At 35.6% G+C, this 18,880-nt stretch overlaps 1 protein-coding gene across 1 annotated transcript in view; it reads right to left on the bottom strand.

Moving 5' to 3' along the window:
- LOC102845674 (disintegrin and metalloproteinase domain-containing protein 2-like) overlaps positions 1–18,880 on the bottom strand; it is a 210,866-nt gene that overhangs the window by 172,187 nt on the left and 19,799 nt on the right. The window contains exons 3-6 of the mRNA XM_006900301.1: positions 17,342–17,397; positions 10,670–10,748; positions 2,912–2,988; positions 1,403–1,568 (exon numbers count right to left, since the gene is read on the bottom strand). Of these exons, the coding sequence (XP_006900363.1) occupies positions 1,403–1,568; positions 2,912–2,988; positions 10,670–10,748; positions 17,342–17,397 (378 nt within the window). The remainder of the gene's footprint in view (positions 1–1,402; positions 1,569–2,911; positions 2,989–10,669; positions 10,749–17,341; positions 17,398–18,880) is intronic.

The following is an 18,880-nucleotide window of genomic DNA, read 5'->3' as shown; positions in this document are numbered from 1 at the left end:
ATCTAGTTTTGTTTTCTTAAAGTAGATCCTGCCACATAATCTAGTCAGTCATGATTCTGAGTGTTTGTGGGAATTTAGTTAAAACAGCAGCTCCCACACATAAATCCAAATTAAAAATTAACTCATCCTTTTATTTTATTTTAACTCAGATTTTTAATTGTTTTCTTTTTTTTAAATTTGTAACTTTAATACATTTGGGGTTTATACCATGTAACCTCTAAAATGAAAACATGTTTCTTTTTTTTTGTAACAAAGTACATTTTTGTTTACCCAGTAGACTTGGAAAATCCATCACTGAAAGGATCATTTTCTTTCTCTCATATCATGTTTCATAAAAGATTTCTTGGGTGCTTAGTGATAAGGAGCTACACTGCCAACCCAAAGGCACATGGTTCAAATTCACCACCTGCTCCATCAAAGAAAGATAGACAGTCTCCTCCTATGCAATTTACTGCCTTTGAAAACCCACTGGAGAGTCAGCTATGAGTTGGTTCTGCCTTGACAGTACACAATATGCATATATTTTTATTTATAAAATTTGTTTTTAATTTATTTCTCACTATATATTGTCATATCTAATGATAATGATTAAGAACTGGTGGTGTGAAGGAATAGGTCTATACTGCACTGAAAACACTGGTGAAAAACAAGATTTCAGGATCTGACAGAATATCAATTAACAAAGTGTAATGAGCTCACTTCTGTATACAGAAAAATTTGGACGATAGCTACCTGGCTGTCCATTGACCACAAGGGACCCATATTTGGATCCAACAGGAAGTGTAAATTATTGAACAATATCATAAATATCCCAGGAATGCAAGATCTTACCAAGGATAATATAAAAATGGCTGGAGACAAAAATAGACAGGAAACTGCCGGAAATTCAAATGGGATTCAAAAGAAGTTAGGGAACAAGAGACATAGTTTCTGATATCTGGTGGATCTTGGCTGAAAGCAGAGAATATCAGAAAGATGTTAACCCATGTTTTATTGTCTATGCAAAGGCTTTTGACTCTGTAGACAATAAGAAACTATGGATAACATTAAGAATGAGAATTAAATAGATTTTATTGTGTTCATGCAATATATAACCAACAAGCATTAATTCAAAGAGAATAAAGAGATCTAGCATAGCTTAAAATCATAAAAGGTATGCCTCAGGGTTGTATACTTCCACCATACCTATTCAAGCTATTTGCAGAGAAAATAATGTGAGAAGTTTGACTATATGAGAAAGAACAGCAGATTTAAAGTAAAAGCCTTTCTTGAAGTACATGAAGAATGGAATAAGTCATTGATCACCACTGTTTGCTAATAAATATATTTGTTTACCAAAGAAAATATATTGCTTATGTTGATGTACAATTATAATAATAAAGTTTATTACATAATCACTTACCTTTACACTTTGTATTTTATAGGGCAGGTCTCTTGACTTCACCTCCTCCACATACAATGAAACACCTGTATTATTAGGTTTGGCTTGATAAATCATATGTTCAAATCCAACAGCAGAATCTAGGGGTTCAATTCCATAAGTGGTATTTTCAAACTGTAGTAAGCCTCTATAAATTCAAAAAAAGAAAGTAAATAACTTTTTTCCAAAAGTTTTAGTTTATACCCAAAAGGGAAAGGGAGAAGCTGGAAGGGTGCTTAGAAAGGGAAAAAGTGGAAATCATTAGGATAGGAGAGTTTAGTGGGCAGATGAGGGTGGTAAAGGAATAGGAATGACTCAATAGGGACTTGAAAATCATAAGCATAGAGAAATAAAAACTATGTAAAATCCAATGTATATGAATGACTGTAGAAAACACAATGTAAATGAAGATTGCATAAAACACAAGTACATGAATGAAGTACAATGTACACAATTATTATATGTAAATCAATAAAAAAGTGGGGGGGAGGCGGAAGAAGACCAGAGCAGATTCTAAGGCATTTTCTTTTTAGCTAACTTGAATGAATTAATTAAATCTTGCATGTTGTTATTTGTTGTTAAGTGCCATTGAGTCGTAGACAACTCATAGTGATCCTATGAAGGAAAGACCTGAACACTTGTATAACTTTGTTTCTCTAAGTTCACAGGGTTTCTGGAGTCAAGCTATTTTGGAAGTGGATGCCACTCCTGCTTCCAAGCTTGCATACATAATAAATACTCTAATTTTAAAAAATATAACTATATTTTAAACCGTTCTAATGGTATTCAGATCATTTTTAGAAGTCAAGTAGAAAAAAATTACTGAATATCCAAAATTTAGTGAATATTCAAAAGCAAACAAAGTAAAACAGTAATAGTTTGTTTTTTCAAAATAGTAGTTGTTTGTTTTTTTCAAAATACTAGTATTCCAATACAGAAAAAGGGCAGTCAGAATGATCCATGGAGGCAAGAATGGTGAAAGCTTAGAGTTACATACTTTGGGCATGTTGTTAGGAGAGGCTATTCTTTGGAATGACTCATCATGCTGGGAAAGGTAGAGGATCAATGAAAGAGGGGAAGACTCTCAACAAGACAGAATGACACAGTGACTGGAGTCATGGGCTCAAGTGTGCCAGAGAGGATGAAGATAGCACAGGATAGGACAGGGTTCAGATCTGTTGTTCTTAGAGTGCTTGACAATGCACAGTACGAAAACCAACAGTCTTCATGGTCTTTATATATATATTTTTTTTTTCTATACTTAAGATCAAATTTCACTTGTCTTAACTTCATGTATATATTAAAAATCTTAACACAGAATAAAACTACAGCCTAATAAGAATGTCCATGTTGTGATTTTTTTAATAAAGTTTTCCACACTAATCATGACTCACTGGAGAACTGCTGAATACTAAATTTTTAAAATTAAGGAAAATAAATTTGTTAATTTGCACTACATAAAATAATATATACAAATATCTATCTCATGACCTGAGTCCAGTACATGTGTTAACCATCACCATGGAATTTTTAAAACCTTCAATAAATCCTTGGTAAAAGCAGAGATTCTGAAAAAAAAAATACACATTTATTAAAACAATTCATATTAAACATACAATTTTCAATCATTTAGGGAGCTCTGGTGGCCTAGTGTTAAGAATTTGCATTGCAATCCCAAAGGCACACAGTTTGAATCCACACAGTTCTACAGGAGGATGGGCAATTTCCTCTTTTGCAATTACTGCCTCTGAAAACCCACTAGAGGGTCATCTGGATGGTATTCAACAAGAACAACAATGCATATTTGTGTATATTTGTAACATTCTCATTGCTTGAAAAATGGATTTCTAAGATTATTAGCTGAACATTTGTCCGAATTCTTCAGAATGTTTCCTAGAATTTAATTGTCTTAATTTTATTTTATAAATAGAATACACTATGAGATCAAGGTAAAAATTATAAAATGTTTGTTTCATAATTGATTTAACGTTGCAATTTAATGTTGCAAAAATGGTAAGTTTGAGGAAGAACATTTAAAACAATATATATATTTAAAACTATATTTATATTTATAAAACTATATATATTTACAACTCTATATATTAATAAATATATACATATATAAATGGGGTTGCTTTCATAGTTAAAAAAGTCATTTCTAGATCCATCTTGAAATACAATACTGTGAGTGACAGGATAATATCCATGATGTGCCAATCGTGGTAATGGGCACCCATGGTGGACAGTGTTGGCTGGAGATTCCCGACTAAATCAAGCCTGGAAGCAGGAGCGGCATCCACTTCCAAAATGGCTTGCCTCTGGAAACTCTATGGATGAACAGTGCTCAGGCTGTTCGTTCATAGGGTCGCTATGAGTCGTCTACGACTCGACGGCATTAAACAACAACAACATATCCCTACACATACAAGGAAGTCCAGTGAATACCACTATCATTCAGATATATGCACCAACAACCAGAGCCAAAGAGGAGGAAATAGATGATTTCTACCAACTTTTAGAGTCAAGAGATTGATCAAACATGCAATCAAGATGCACTGATAATAATAGGTGCCTGGAATGCAAAAGTTAGGAACAGAGAAGAAGAATCAGTGGTTGGAAAACATGGACTTGGTGACAGAAACGAAGCTGGAGGCAGAATGACTGAATTTTGTACAATGACTTATTCATTGCAAATACATTTTATAAGAAACATAAACACAGGTTATACACATGGATTTCACCTGATGGTATGCATAGGAATCAGATTAGTTACATTTGTGGAAAGAACCGTAGGAGAAGCTCAATATCAGCTGTGAAAACTAGGCCAGGAACTGACTGTGGAACAGACCACCAACTACTCATATGCAAGTTCAAGCTGAAGCTGAGGAAAATTAAACCGAATCCACGGGAACCAAAACATGACTTGGAGTTATCCACCTGAATTTCTGAACCAACTCAGGAACAGGTTTGATGCCCTGAACACCAATGAGCAAAGACCAAATGAGTTGTGGGAGGATGTCAAAGGTATGATCCAGGAAGAGTGCAAATGGCCATTATGAAGACAGAAGAGGAAAAAAAAGACCAAAACGGATGTCACAAGAAACTCTGAAGACTCCACTGGAGTGCAGTGAAGCCAAAGCAGAAAAAGAATTCAAGATACTAAAGAGCTGAAGAGAAGATTCCAAAAGGCAGCAAGGATGACAAGACAAAATAGTACAATGAAATGTGCAAGGAGTTGGAGTCAGAAAATCAAAAGGGCCAAACGCATTCACCATTTCTTAAGCTCAAGGAACTGAAGAACAAATTCAAACCTCAAGTTTCTATAATCAAGGATGCTTTCGGCAGAATATTAAATGATCCAGGAAGTATTAAAAGATGATGGAAAGAATATACTGAGTCACTGTATCTAAAGGCACTGGCAGACACAAGAATTTCATGAAATAGTTTATAAGTAAGAGCTTATGGTGATGAAGGAAGACGTTCAAGCTGCTTTGAAAGAAATATAAAAAAATAAGGCCCCAGGAATATAAGGTATACCAGTTGACGGATTTCAGCTAATAGGTGCTGCCCTGGACGTGCTCACCAAGTCGTGCCAAGAAATCTGAAGAGCAACCAGTTGGCCAACTAACTGGAAAAGATCTATATTTGTTCCCATTCCAAAGAAGGGTGACCCAACAGAGTGTGGAAACCTCAGAACAATATCATTGATTTCACATGCAAGCAAGATTCTACTGAAGATTATTCAAAAATGATTGGAACAGCTTATCAGCAGAGAACTGCCAGAAGTCCAGGCAGGGTTTAGAAGGGGTCCTGATACTAGGGATATTGTAGCAAATGTCAGATGGATCTTAGCTGAGAACAGGGAATACCAGCAGAATGTCTATCTGTATTTCATTGATTACGTAAAAGCGTTTGACTGTGTGGATCATAACAAACTGTGGCTGCCTCTGAGAAGAATGGTAATCCCAGAACATTTAATCGTGCTAATGTGAAACCAACCTATACTTGGACCAAGAGGCAGTCATCAGAACAGACCAGGGCAACACTGCATGGTTCAAAATTGAGAAGGGTGTATGCCATGAATGTGTCCTATATCCATACTTTTCCAACTTGTATGCAGAGCACAATATCTGAGAGGCTGGGCACTATGAGGAGAAGTGTGGCATCAGGACCTGTGGAAGATCAATTAACAGTCTGCGTTATGCAGATGACACAACCCTGCTTTCTGAAACTGAGGAGGACCTGAAGCCCTAGCTGCAGAGGGTCAAGGACTGCAGCCTTGAGTATGGATTGAAGCTCAACATCAAGAAGACAAAGATTCTCACCACTGGACCAATTGGCAGCATCAGGATGGATGGTGAAGAGATTGAGATTGTTCAAAGCTTTAGTTTGCTTGGCTCCTCAGTCAACACTCTCAGCACCAGAAGCCAGAAAATGAAAAGACATATTGCAATGGAAAAGTCTGCTGTTAGGGACCTCTCCAAAGTATTAAAGAGTGATGGCATCACTCTGGAGACTAAGGTGCATCTGATACAGGTCATGGTCTTTGCAATCACTTGTCATGCATCAGAGAGTTGGACAACGGCTAGGGAGGATAGAAGGAGAATTGATGCCTTTGAGCTATGGTACTGGAGAAGAGTATTCAGTGTACCATGGACTGCTAGGAAAACAAACAGATTCATCCTGGAAAGGTTTAAACCGAGCGGCTCCTTGGAGGCAAGGATTCTGAGGCTTCGTCTAACATACTTTGGACATGTTGTAAGGAGAGACTGGTCCTTGGAGAAGGACATCATTCTTGGGAGGGTGGAGGGACAGCACAGGAGGGGAAGGCCCTCTATGAGGTAGATAGATTCAGTGACTGGGGCAATCGGGACGGGAGTGTCAGAGACAGTGTGACTGACACAGGACAGAGCAGAGTTTAGGGCTGTTGTACATAGGGTCGCTATGAGTTGCAAGCGACTCAACGAAACATAACAACAACAACAACAATTGTAAAATATTTCATGATGCTTGGAAGATTGTTTATATTGTGGATTAGGGCTTCTAAGTGTTCCAAGCTATGCAGAACTGAAAAATAAGAAACTCATGGGTGTCCCTGAAGATATTATGCTGAGTGAAATATCTCAGTTACAAAAAGACAAATACTATGTAATAGGATTGATATAAAACAGGACTGACATGGGGAGTTGGGAGAAAACCATTAAAAGAGGGTTTAGATTATGTATGCTGCATTGGCACAGATGAAGGAGAAAACTGTTTAAAAGGAATATATGATTAGGCATTATTTGTATGACAATAATCCAGAATAAGAGGTGCACTGCAAAGTGGACTGGGGGAAGGGGAGGGTGGGAGAGAGAGGAAGTTGTGCAACAATGAATGAATATTTTTTAAAAAGTAAATTGGTTATGAATATGAATTGGTTATGAATATGGTTAGCACAGGAACCCAGAATTAAGGTTGCAGAGAGAAGTGTACTTGGGGTGGGGGGGTGGGGGAAGGGATAGGGGAATTGTATACCAATGAAGGCATTTTTTTTTCTTTTTCTTTTCAGAGAAGGGAGCGAACTGGTGGGGAGGGGTGGGCAAAGAGAAAAGTGCAGCAGTGAATGAATGGAAATCCAAAATCTCTGTAAATGTTTATTAAAATTAATTAAAAAAAGAAAAATACATATAAGGGGGGAAAAGTGAATTGGGGTGTTGGGAGGAAAATATGCAACAATGATTGAATGGAAATCCAACTTTTCTGTAAACTTTCATTAAAATTACAATTAAAGTTTGACTCATGTACTTTTAACTTATTAAATTTGTGTCTTCTAGCCTGCAACACTTCCATGATCCAACTTCAAGGATATGAACATGTACGGCTAAGCACATTTGATAACAGTGCTTCTAAATTCCAAAATCAATCTCCATAATAGTCTATGTGTTTCCTACTGCCAAAGGGGCCCTTTAGAGTAGTGAGAGAAGATCTTCACCCTGAAACCCACAGTGTCCCTTTTCAGCAGGAAGTAGCTAAGAGAATACGCCATCCCCTTTTCATTATGACTCAGGGTGAAGTCTCTCTCAGGGAGGAGTGATAGGGAATGGCAAGGGACACACTGACAAAGGAAATTAATCAGAACTGGCTTAGATAAGCACTGTGGCAATTGGACAATTAAAACAGACTTTCAAGGGGGGGGAAAAAAGAACGAACTGGGAAGCAGGGTTAGAGAAAATAGTGCAACAATGAATGAATGGAAACCCAAAATCTCCATAAATGTTCATTAAAATTAATAAAATTTAATAATTTAAAAATATTCCAATTAAAAAGGAGTCAGTTCTGACTAGACAATGGCAATAAGTGAGAGAAAGAGAAACTGCTGAATTAGCAAATTGTCTGAGTGATCCATATGAGTTTTTTTGGTGTTTGTTATTTTACAAAAAGCACACTTCTCAAATTAGTTATCTTAGAAAAGGGAACAAACTTAATTAGAAGAAATAATCAAGAAACAAAACCACCAAAGGTAACATAAGCCCCAAAGGTAGTGTAGGGAAGTACCCAGAGTGGCTATTAGATAGAATCTAAAATGTCCAAGTCCAGTAAAAAACAAGAAGACATGAAGAGACAAAAAAATATGACCCATACCCCAAGTAAAAACAAACCAGCAACAGAAAATCTCTGTAAGAACATCATATCTTTAACCTAACAGAAAACAGTAACTAAGAGATTATTATAAATATACTCAAAGCATTAAAGGATGTCATATTTAAAGAAGGTGAGTATAACTAGTATGGCATCAGATTGCGAGTAACAATAAAAAGCAGAAATTATAATTAAAAAACCAAATGGAAAATCAGGAATTAAAATGAACTGTGATTAAAAGTAAAATTCACTACTTGTATACAAGAAATTCCTTTTGGTAGCCTGGTGAGTAAGAACACGACAGCAGGAGGTTCTAATCCACTTAAGGAGAAAGATGGGTAATTTCTTCCAATGTGATTTACAATTACTGAAAACTTTCTGAAAGGTCAACTATTTAACTAGCAATGAGTGAGCGAGCTAGAAATAAATTTCAGAATGTTTCTTAGGAGGAACAAACTTTGGATACATTTTCAGAAGAGATCAGCTTTGGGGTTATGCTTGTAGAGATCTGGGGGAAAGTGAAAGATCTTCAATCATTAATGAGTTGTGTTGGGGTTCTAGTTACTTTTTTAAGTAATTTCTTTTTGTCTTACTTTGTACATATTTCTTATTTGGATCAGCTTCAGATATGTACTACTTTTCCTCCAGTAAAACACACAAACATTATTTCTATAGCCCTATTCACTTTCCCCCATTTGTATGGTACTACGGTTATGAATGGTATTGTTTTTATTGTGTACTGTTGAGTCAGAACTAACCTATAGTTGACTCTCCAGTGGGTTTTCAGAGGCAGGAAATTTTATGAGAAGAGACTGCCCATCTTTCTCCTGTGGAGCAGCTTGTGGATTAAAAATCCTTGCCTTTGTATTGACAGCACAACTCCTTACCACTAAGCCACCAGAGCTGCCTCATAATGTTTTTATAGCTACATATATAACTTCATCAGTGTTATTTGGGTTTGTACATTTATTTGAATCACAATATAGGAATCTCTTTCTTTCTGAAGAATTTATTATTTCTTGTCAGGCAGGTCTGTGGCAACAGATTCTCTCAGTTTTGTTTGTCTTAGAATGTTTTTACCTTCATTTTTGAAAGATAGTTTTATTGTATATACTATCCTTGTGTGTTTGCATATTTAATCTTTAAGTTTTTCTATTGTTTCTGGCTTCACTTATTTATGCTGATAAATCTCCTAGTATACCTTACTGGAATTGCCACAAGGATTTCTTTTTCTCTTGCTGCTCTTGCTTATTTTTCTCTTGATCATCTCCTTAATTTTACTTTTATAATTTTTGCTATTATATGTCTTAAAATATATTTCTACTTATTCTACTTGGGATTCATTTAATTTTCTGGATATTAAAGTTAGTGCTTTGCCATAAATTTCACAGGTTTTCAGCTATTATTTCTTTGAACATTTTTTTTTTTGCCTTCTTCTAGAACTCGAATTATGCCTTTGTTGGCACATTTAATGCTGCTCCTGGGTCTATTCATTTTTCTATCATTCTATTATTTAGATTGCTTAATCTCTATTGGTATATAGCTTGCTAATCTTCCGGTTCAGATCTACTGTTTGTTGTGGTGAGGTTCCTGTGAACTGGTTCCATTTCAGAGGAATCCTATGCACTAAACAACAAACTACCACCTGTTTCTGTAGCATCCCCCTAATTCTTGCTATATTTAAGCACACTGTGATAGCAACTGTGTCCATGGGTCCAAGAATCAAGAAATTAAAGTAAGCATGTGACACAATTAGATCTAATAACCCTTCACAAAATGTTGCTTTGCATTCCAGTGACTTTTCGTACACAATAAATTACACAGAATATATAATCATGGGTCTATTAAAGACCACAACTTGGGTTCGTTATGTCATTGAACAGACAGATTTTGTAGGGGGCAAAAGAAAAAGAAAGTAAGTAGTGGAAGAAAGAAGCGATAGCTATCAATATGGCTTCATGACCACTTTATAAAGATCAGGACTGCTGTAGTTTTGATTATTTTCTCTTTGCTTGATATCTGCATGTCTTTATTTGCACATAGCAAATATTTTCCTTTTATTTCCCTCTTATCTGTTGTTTAGGTACAAGTTTCTGAAAGTTAGTTTTATAATTTATTCTTAGGTAGCATGATATTGAGTAGGATTATGACAGAACTGAAGAGAAATTAAGATAGTGGATACAATGGCTTTTAGGATTCTAAATCTCTTCATTTTGAAGAAAGGGTAAGGATTTCCCCACTTGTACAAAGGACGGGTATATTGGTAGAAATGTGTAGCAATTTTATTCATTTAATCAAGTTTAGTCATGTGCAGAAAAACATACCTGATGGTTAAATTAGAGCTATAAATTGTCAATTACTGATGAATTGCTATTCAACTCTAAACTCACTCTTTCGTCTGCTCTGTGAAAGTATACGGTTTCTTTAAATAGCCTACTTTTTCCATATGAAACTGACATACCATCAAAACATCTTTTCGGAATGATTGCATTTATACTAATCCAAAATAAATTTTCACCTTATCTTTCTGTACTCTAGATGTGTACCCCAAGTAAAATGATCAAAGAAAACTTTCATGACAAAATTAAAGTGTAATTTTAGAACATAAACATAAGTAAAAATCATTACCTGGAAATTTTGTTTAAGAGGTTTCATACTTCCTGCACCTTGATAACCATAGACTCTAAAATTATGATGTAAAAAGGTTCTGAAAAGTAAGGCAGGGAAAGTGCTTCTTAAGAGTCTTTGAATACATGAATTTTGCTCTAAAATTCTTTTTAGAAAAAAAATACTAGCTCAAAGGCCCATCGTTAACTACTACGGTACTTCTATTAATCTTTGGTCCATATATCTTGACCTGGATGGTGAACCATATCTCTTCTAGACTGCAACAAGTGCACAACAAGATAATAATTGCAAAAGATTACCAGCCTCTCTCTCTCTTATTGACAAGACAGAAGTCACTTTTAGGGATGGAGGAGAGAATGGGCCCTGAACCTGTAGGCAGACAGACCTACACTCAGCACCAAGTAGCCAGAAAGATCTCTTCCCCCAATTCCCATAAGAATCAAGGCCGAATACTTCTCAGGAAGGACATGCTAAGGGCTTTAATTTCTACTTAGTCTTTCTCTCTTTCATAGAAGGAGGCTGGAGTCTCCTAGGAAATGGGAAAGAAATCATTACATGTGTGTTAATTTGACAGTATTTCCAGAAGGAGCCAAAATACACCAGGAAGTAGCCCTCTCTCCTGCCAATCACACTACACTTTTGGTGGGGCGGGACCATGAGCAGGTCTCACAAGACCAGGAGTCAACAAAGACAGTTCCCATCTGAAGTCACTCTTTTTTGGGGGGGTAGGGGCTGACACTTTGATTTCTTTTTCTGCTATCACCATGGCAGAGGTCTTTTCCTCTTTTCCTTTTCACAAGGTATGCCTAAATAAACCTTTTTTACTTTTTCTGCTAAATTGATTTAAAAAAAAAAAAAACACCCTAGCTCAAGATCTGTCTTCTCTCACTTCAGATACACTAACCTTCTATCTCTTTAGATACACTAATCTTCTATCTGTCTTTCAAAGATAATAAGTAGGCTTTTCCTCAGGCTATCTGTATGAAGAGTTTCCGCTTCCTGTCATGTTTTTCCTCATGGTTCATTATTTCCTGTATGTCAAGTCTTTGCTTATGTATTGCTTTCTCAATAAGGTCTATCTTAACAAATTACTTTAAGTATAACTTTATCATGAAAGTATATGACTTTCAAGTTATATTTATTATCATATTCTACATTTCTCCTACTTGTTTTTCCACTAACACCTTGTAACCTTACTAATCCACTTATTAAGTATATAACTGTCAGTTGCATTTGATAATATATGTTCAGTGTTGGTTAAGTGTTTCATTAATTAATAGATACCAAGCATTTAGAACTGTTGTTGTTGATTGCCATCCAATCAAGCATGACTCAAATCAACCCTATGTGCAAAAGACCTCAAAGTTCTCCAGAGACATGCTGTTTAGGAAGCGGATGCCACTCCTGCTTCCAAATTTAGGACTATGTTTAAGAATTAGAAAATGATCAATAAACAAATTACTCAGTATGACCATCATAGCTACAATCTTTAACCTAGTCCTTAAACTAGCACTTTTGCTCTTTAATACTTTAAAGTGATCCATGACAACAGATTTTTCCGAATGCAATACATGTTTTAATTTCTTGATTGTTGCTTCCTCGAGTGTTGATTATGGATCTAAGTAAAATGAAAACTTGACAAATTTTACCATTTTTCCACTTATCATAACACTGCCTATTGGACCAATTATGAAGATTTTTCTTTTCTTAATACTGAGGTATAACCCATTCTGACGTCTTTGATCTTCAGTAAGTGCTTCAAATCCTCTTCACATTTAGCAAGCAAGGCTGTACATCTATATAGTGTAGTTTGTTGATTATTCTTCCTCCAATCCTGATGCCACATTCTTATTAATATATTCCAGCTGCTCAAATTATTTGATTAGCATGCAAATAGTTATGAATAAAAGAGACAACTTTAATGCACACTCGTTCAGGTTTTAAAACATGCCGGGTGCTCTGACCCTGTTCAAATGATTGATCTTGGTCAATGTATAGGTTCTACAAGTGCATAATTAAGTGTTATAGTATTCCTGATACTATCCATAGCATAGCTGAATACCTTTGCATATAGGACTGTTATTTAATTTTCAAATTATGTTTTCATGAAATTCTGGTAATTATGTTCTAGTTTTAACTTTTGTTGAATGGTTGAGAACATGGTGATTATTCCAATTATTTTGCTAGTCTCTAGTCTCCATTCAGGGAACTCTGAAGGAAGTCTCCAGGGGAATTGCATTGCTAACCCAAAGGCCACAACTCTCTGGCCTTTTGGATTCACCAGTGACTCCTAAGGAGGAAGATGTGCAATCTCCTCACTTGGCTTTTAAAGTCTTGAAAAGCTAATTTGGGGAGGTTAGCTATGAGTCAGCTCCATCTCAAATAAAAGGAGGATTTGCTTTTTAAATCTGTTTGCTCTAATTTAAGTGACCTTTGATTGACCTTTTGCTAGAAAAGAGATGTATTATTTGTATTTGTTATTTATCAATTGCATATTCATTAATTATTTTCTATATTCTATACCTTTTTCTCACATACTTTGGACATGCTGTTAAAAGGGGCCAGTCCTTGGAGAAAGATATGTTTAGAAAGGTAGAGGGTCAGCAAATGAGATGAAGATCCTTTGAGAGATGACTGACACAGTAACCATGAGACAAGGAGCTCAACAATATCAGAGTTAAGGGTGGTGCAGGATAGGGCAAGGGTCAAGGCTGTTTTTCATAGGGTCACTATGAGTTGAACTCAATGACACCTAACAACAATATATTATTTTAAGTTTAAAAGACAAAACTCAATATATCTGTACTGGAGAAGGTGAAACCTCCTTGGAGGCAAAGATTTTGAAACTCCATATCACATACGTTGGGCAAGTTGCCAAGGGGGATCAGTCCCTGGAGAAAGACATCATGCTTGAAAGGGTAGAGGGCCAGCACAGAATAGGAAGACGCTGGATGAGATGGATTGGCACACTGAATGTGACAATGGGGTCATGGATGGTGAAGTTGGCTTAGGATAGGGCAACTTTCAGAGGGTCACTAGGCGTCATAGTTAAGTCGATGCCACATACAACAATAATATTAGTATTTTAACTCATGTGTTATGTTCTGTAACATTTGACATACTTTACTTTTTGTTCTAATGCTAAAGATTATTCATATTATATTTTAAACCTGATCTCTGACTAATTATATGCCTATCAATTAGTATTCAAAAGTATTGAATGTTTGTGAGATTCTATCTGGATATATGTATTTATTGTAAAAATAGAACTTTTTTCTTTCAAATAAAAAATATTTTGCATCATATGTTGATGTCTTCCTGCAAACAAGCATCATTTACCTTAGATAAAAAGTTTGCAAAATTTGTTATACATAAAATTATTCTGGCTATAAATTCTATGTATGATATAAATTATGTTTTAGAAGTTTATTCTAACCATTATTTAAAGTGCCACTATAATATCTAATTTTTATGTTAGTGATAATACTTTAATACTTCTCATTTTAAATTATTTTCATTTTCTTCAGCCTCAATTTGATCTTGCACAGAAGTAATTGATGGTCTGTTCCAGAGTCCACTCCTGGCTCATGACTGCTTATATAGAGCTTCTCCAACAATTCTTTTCACAATCTGATTTCTATGCAATTCATCAGGTGAAGTCCATATGTGAATCAGATTCAGGCCATGGTCTTTCTGATCACTTATTTTGCATCTGAGAGCTGGACAGTAACTAAGGATGACAGAAAAGGAATTTATGTATTTGAGCTGTGGTGTAGGAGAAGAGTACTGCCATGTACTACCAAAAGAACAATTATGTCTTGGAAAAAGTAAAGCCATAGTGTTCCTTGATGGGAAAGGTGATAAAGCTTTGTCTCACATACTTAGGTTATGTTGCTAGGATAGTTTATTCCTTAGAGAAGGATATCAAGCTTAGGAAGATAGATGGGCAACAAAAGAGAAGAATAACCTCAAACAGATGGCACTGATATTACAATGGACTCTTATGTTTCAAAAAATGTGAGGATGGCATAGGATACGAGGATAGGATAGGGTTCAGATGTGTTGTTTATAGGGATGTTATAAGTTGTATTTGTCCAATGGGACCTAACAATAACAAATATTAATTATATAGGTTTGGAAGCAGGAGTGGCATCCACTTCCTAAACAACATGCCTCTAGAAACTATGTGAACTTTGATAAATATCGATAGTTATAGAAAGGCTTCAGGCCTTTTGTTCATAGGGTTGCTATGAGTCATGCTCGACTAGAAGGCAATCCACAACAAACTGGCTGTGCTTGTTTCCCCCAAATATTATTAGCTAGGATTGGAGGCCTATTGGCAAGAAGCTGCACTGCAACCCCAAAGAGACACAGTTCGGGGCCACCAGCTGCTCCACAGGAGGATAGGAAATCTCCTCACATGTAATCACATGCCTCTGAAAACCCTCTGGAGGGTCAGCCCTGGATCAGTTCTGATGCTATGATACACAACAACAATAAGATATGATTGAGTTTGGTTAGTTACAATTGCATTGTAGAGCCATAAGGCATTGTAAGAAACTGTAGTGCGGTTCTGAAGGCACATAGTTTGAATCTACCAGATACCCCACAGGAGAAAGATGGGCAATCTCCTCCCATGTAATTAAGTTCCTCAGAAAACCTACCAGATGGTCAGCTATGAGTTGATTCAGACTCAATGGTACCCAACAAAAATGCATTGTAAAACAGAAATGAATACATATTTCGCTCTGGCGTCTGCCATCATCTTTCAAGTACTTAGTTGAAGATGATGGAATTCTAAAGAAAGTCACATGAAATCAATCTTTTAAAAAAATTTATCTAATTTCATCCCTCCAAGAAACAATGGTGTTGTTAGGTGTCTTAAATATGATTCTTCTTATAGTAACCATGCGTATACAATACAACTGAACAAACGTTGTACCCTGTGTTGCATCAATCTCACAATTAGTGTTGTACTTATCCATCATGGTAGTATCTTCCTCTTTTTTTCTAATTATGTACTTATTAAAAAATAATTTCTGTTTTGAAAGACTGACGCTTTCTTGTAACACGTTCAAAGTATGTGTGTGACTCTTGCTAGTTTCTCTTCTAAGGATAATCATCACTGTACTTCTTCCAGGATAGATTTATTTCATTCTTTTGTAGTTCATCATACATACACAATCTTCCTCACTAACACTATGATTCAAAGAATTCAATTCTTCAACTTCCTTATTTAGTGTCCCACATTCTAATGAATATCATGGTACCTTAAATATGAAAGTGGCATACTTGATCTTTAGCACTTTAAGGAAGTTCTCTATAGCAGAAACGTCAAGCATAGCAAGCTTTCGATTTATTTTCCTTTTAATTGTGATTTTAGTGAGTCTACAGAAAAGTTGGATTTTCATCAATACACACGTTCTTCCCTCAATTCACTTTGTAATGCACTGCACGTCTTGTTTAAGATTGTAAATTGGCATATAAGATTGTTGTACATATAATGTCTAATCATTTATTCCTTTCAGATAGTCTTAGCCCTTCAATTTGCTATTCTAATGTGGTGTTCATTATATAATTTGTGTATAGTGTCGCTCTGAGTCATAGGCAACTCAATGGCATGTAACAACAACAACAATGCATACCGGAAGCTCTCATCAAATCTTAGATCTTTATCAGTAAGTCCATCACAGCTTTTTAATTTTCAGCAAGTAAAATTGTATCATCTGCATAGTTCAGGTTGTTAATGTACTTTCCTTCAAATTTTATTGCAAATTATTTTTCTATACCCTACCTTCTCTTTACTTGCTCTGCATATAAATTAAGTAGATATGGTAAAAGAATAAAACCTTGACATACACACACCTTTGCTCCCTTTAATCATGTGTTATTGTTCCACTGACTCATAGTTGGCCCTCCAACTCATAGCTGACTGTTCAGCAGGTTTTCAGAGGTAGTTAATGTTATGGGAGGAGATTATCCATTTTTCTCCTGTGGAGCAATTTGTAGATAGCACTGTTAGGTTGATAGCACAACTCTATACCATTAGGCCACCAGAACTCCCTTAATCCTACAGTATAGTTCTATTGTTAGTATCAATTTATTCTGTTCAAATCACTGCTTATTGGTCTTTGTATACTACACACTCCACATAAACAAGATAAAGTGTTCTAGAATGTTCATTATTTGCAAAGGAATCTATAATTTGTTGTGTTTTACATAGCTGAAAGCCTTTGAGCAGTTAATAAAAACAAGTACATAACCTTCTAGAATAAAGCAAAGATAGTCTAACAGAATTCTGGTACAAATGTGAAAAAAAATGAGAACACAAATTGTAGATTGATACTCTAGATATCAGGGAACACTGATGGCCTAGTGGCAAGAAGCTGCACTGCAATCCCAAAGGCATGTGATTTGAGGCCTCCAGATGCTCCAGTGGGAGAAGGATGGGCAATCTCCTCCTTGTGCTTAACTGCCTCTGAAAATGTGCTTTGTGGGTCAGCTATGAGTTGGGTCTGACTCCACAGTACACAATAACAACAACTCTAGATATTGTCTATATGTACTTGAAAGTTTTTAAAAAAGTATAAAACTAGAAACGTTTCCAAGTGCAAAATAATTTTATCCTATATAATTAAAAAAAGATTATATATAAAAATTTAAATCACCTACTTCTGCGTTAGGTTCAGAATGTATGTTCTTCCATCAATTACAATGTTGTAGGCTACCTGGCAAGGGAGTAAATTTTAAAAGGTAAAGAATGAGAAGGATGTTAATCACTAAGCATTAATAATAATTAAATCTTAAAACACTACTATAAATGGGAAAATATGGAATTCAATATTCGTTTTTTCATATCAATGGAATTTGATCTTAATAAAGTGGATTTCATAACAAAATTTTTTATTTGTCATTTTCTACCTGCTATTTTTTTAAAAATTCATCTAATAGAATATGAAAACTGGTGATTTTTTTATACAATTTGTTACATAAACTCAATGAAGATAGAGGCCATCTCTAAACTTTATATTTAAAACTTATATAATATGGATAAAAGCTATCAAATAGAAAATGTTAATTAGGAAATTTAAAAATTATCTGCACTTAATATATAAAAATTACAGATTTTATAAATTGTGTTTGTTCTATATTGGAGTTTAATACTCATTAATATACCTTATTAATTCTAAAATAAACTTAGGAAGGTTTCTAACAGATGAGTTATTTAATCTCTATATGTCAATATTTCAAGTCTTGGCATCTTTATATTATGGGCCTCAACCTGTGAACATTGAATATACGGCCATCTCCTTAGATAGCTAATTTATCTAACTTTATCATGTATACAATATTTTGTAATATATTTGTCTTAAAAATTATTTTAGATATTTTTGTTAGCTAGAATATTTAAAAGAAACCATGGGTGGCATAATCTATAGGGAGTTGGTCGCTGATGCTGTTATTATGTGCCATCAAGTCACCTGAGACTAATAGTGGCCCTATGAACAACAGCCTTAAACCCTGCTTTATCCTGTGCAAATTTTATTGTCTCTGACACACCTATCCCCATTACCCCAGTGACAGAATCAATCCATCTCATCAAGGGTCTTCCTCTCCTGTGCTGTCCCTCCACCCTCCCAAGCATGACGTTCCTCTGCAAGGACTGATCCCGCCTTACAACCTGTCCAAAATGTGTCAGACAGAGCTTCAGAATCCTTGCCTCCCAGGAGCAGCCTGGCTTCACTCTTTATAGGAAAAACTTATTTGTTCCCCTTACAGTCCATATTCAATACTCTTCTCCAGCACCAAAGTTCAAAGGCATCAACTCTCCTTCTATCATCCTAAGTTACTATCCAGCTCTCTGATGGATAGTAGGTTAACTGTATAGACAATGGCCTGTATCAGGTGCACCTTAGTCTCCAGACTGACATCATTGCTCCTCAGTACCTTGGAGAGGTCTCTGACAGCAGACTTTCCTAATGCAATTCATCTTTTAAGTTCCTAACTACTGGTACCAAGAGTGTTGATTGTACAGTCAAGCAAACTGAAGTTGTCAACAATATAAATCTCTTCCTCCTCCATCATGCTGCTGCTAATCCGCCCAGTGGTGAGAATATTTGTTTTCTTGATGTTGAGCTTCAATCCATATTGAAGGCTGCAGTCCTTGACCTTCTGCAGCAAGCACTTCAGGTCCTCCTCAGTTTCAGCGAG

The sequence above is a fragment of the Elephantulus edwardii genome, unplaced genomic scaffold, assembly GCF_000299155.1.
Source record: "Elephantulus edwardii isolate Elephantulus edwardi_28Jun2011 unplaced genomic scaffold, EleEdw1.0 scaffold00279, whole genome shotgun sequence".
NCBI classification, from domain to species: domain Eukaryota; kingdom Metazoa; phylum Chordata; class Mammalia; order Macroscelidea; family Macroscelididae; genus Elephantulus; species Elephantulus edwardii.
Note: the sequence above shows the minus strand (reverse complement) of the source record. Positions and strands in the feature narration are given on the sequence as shown.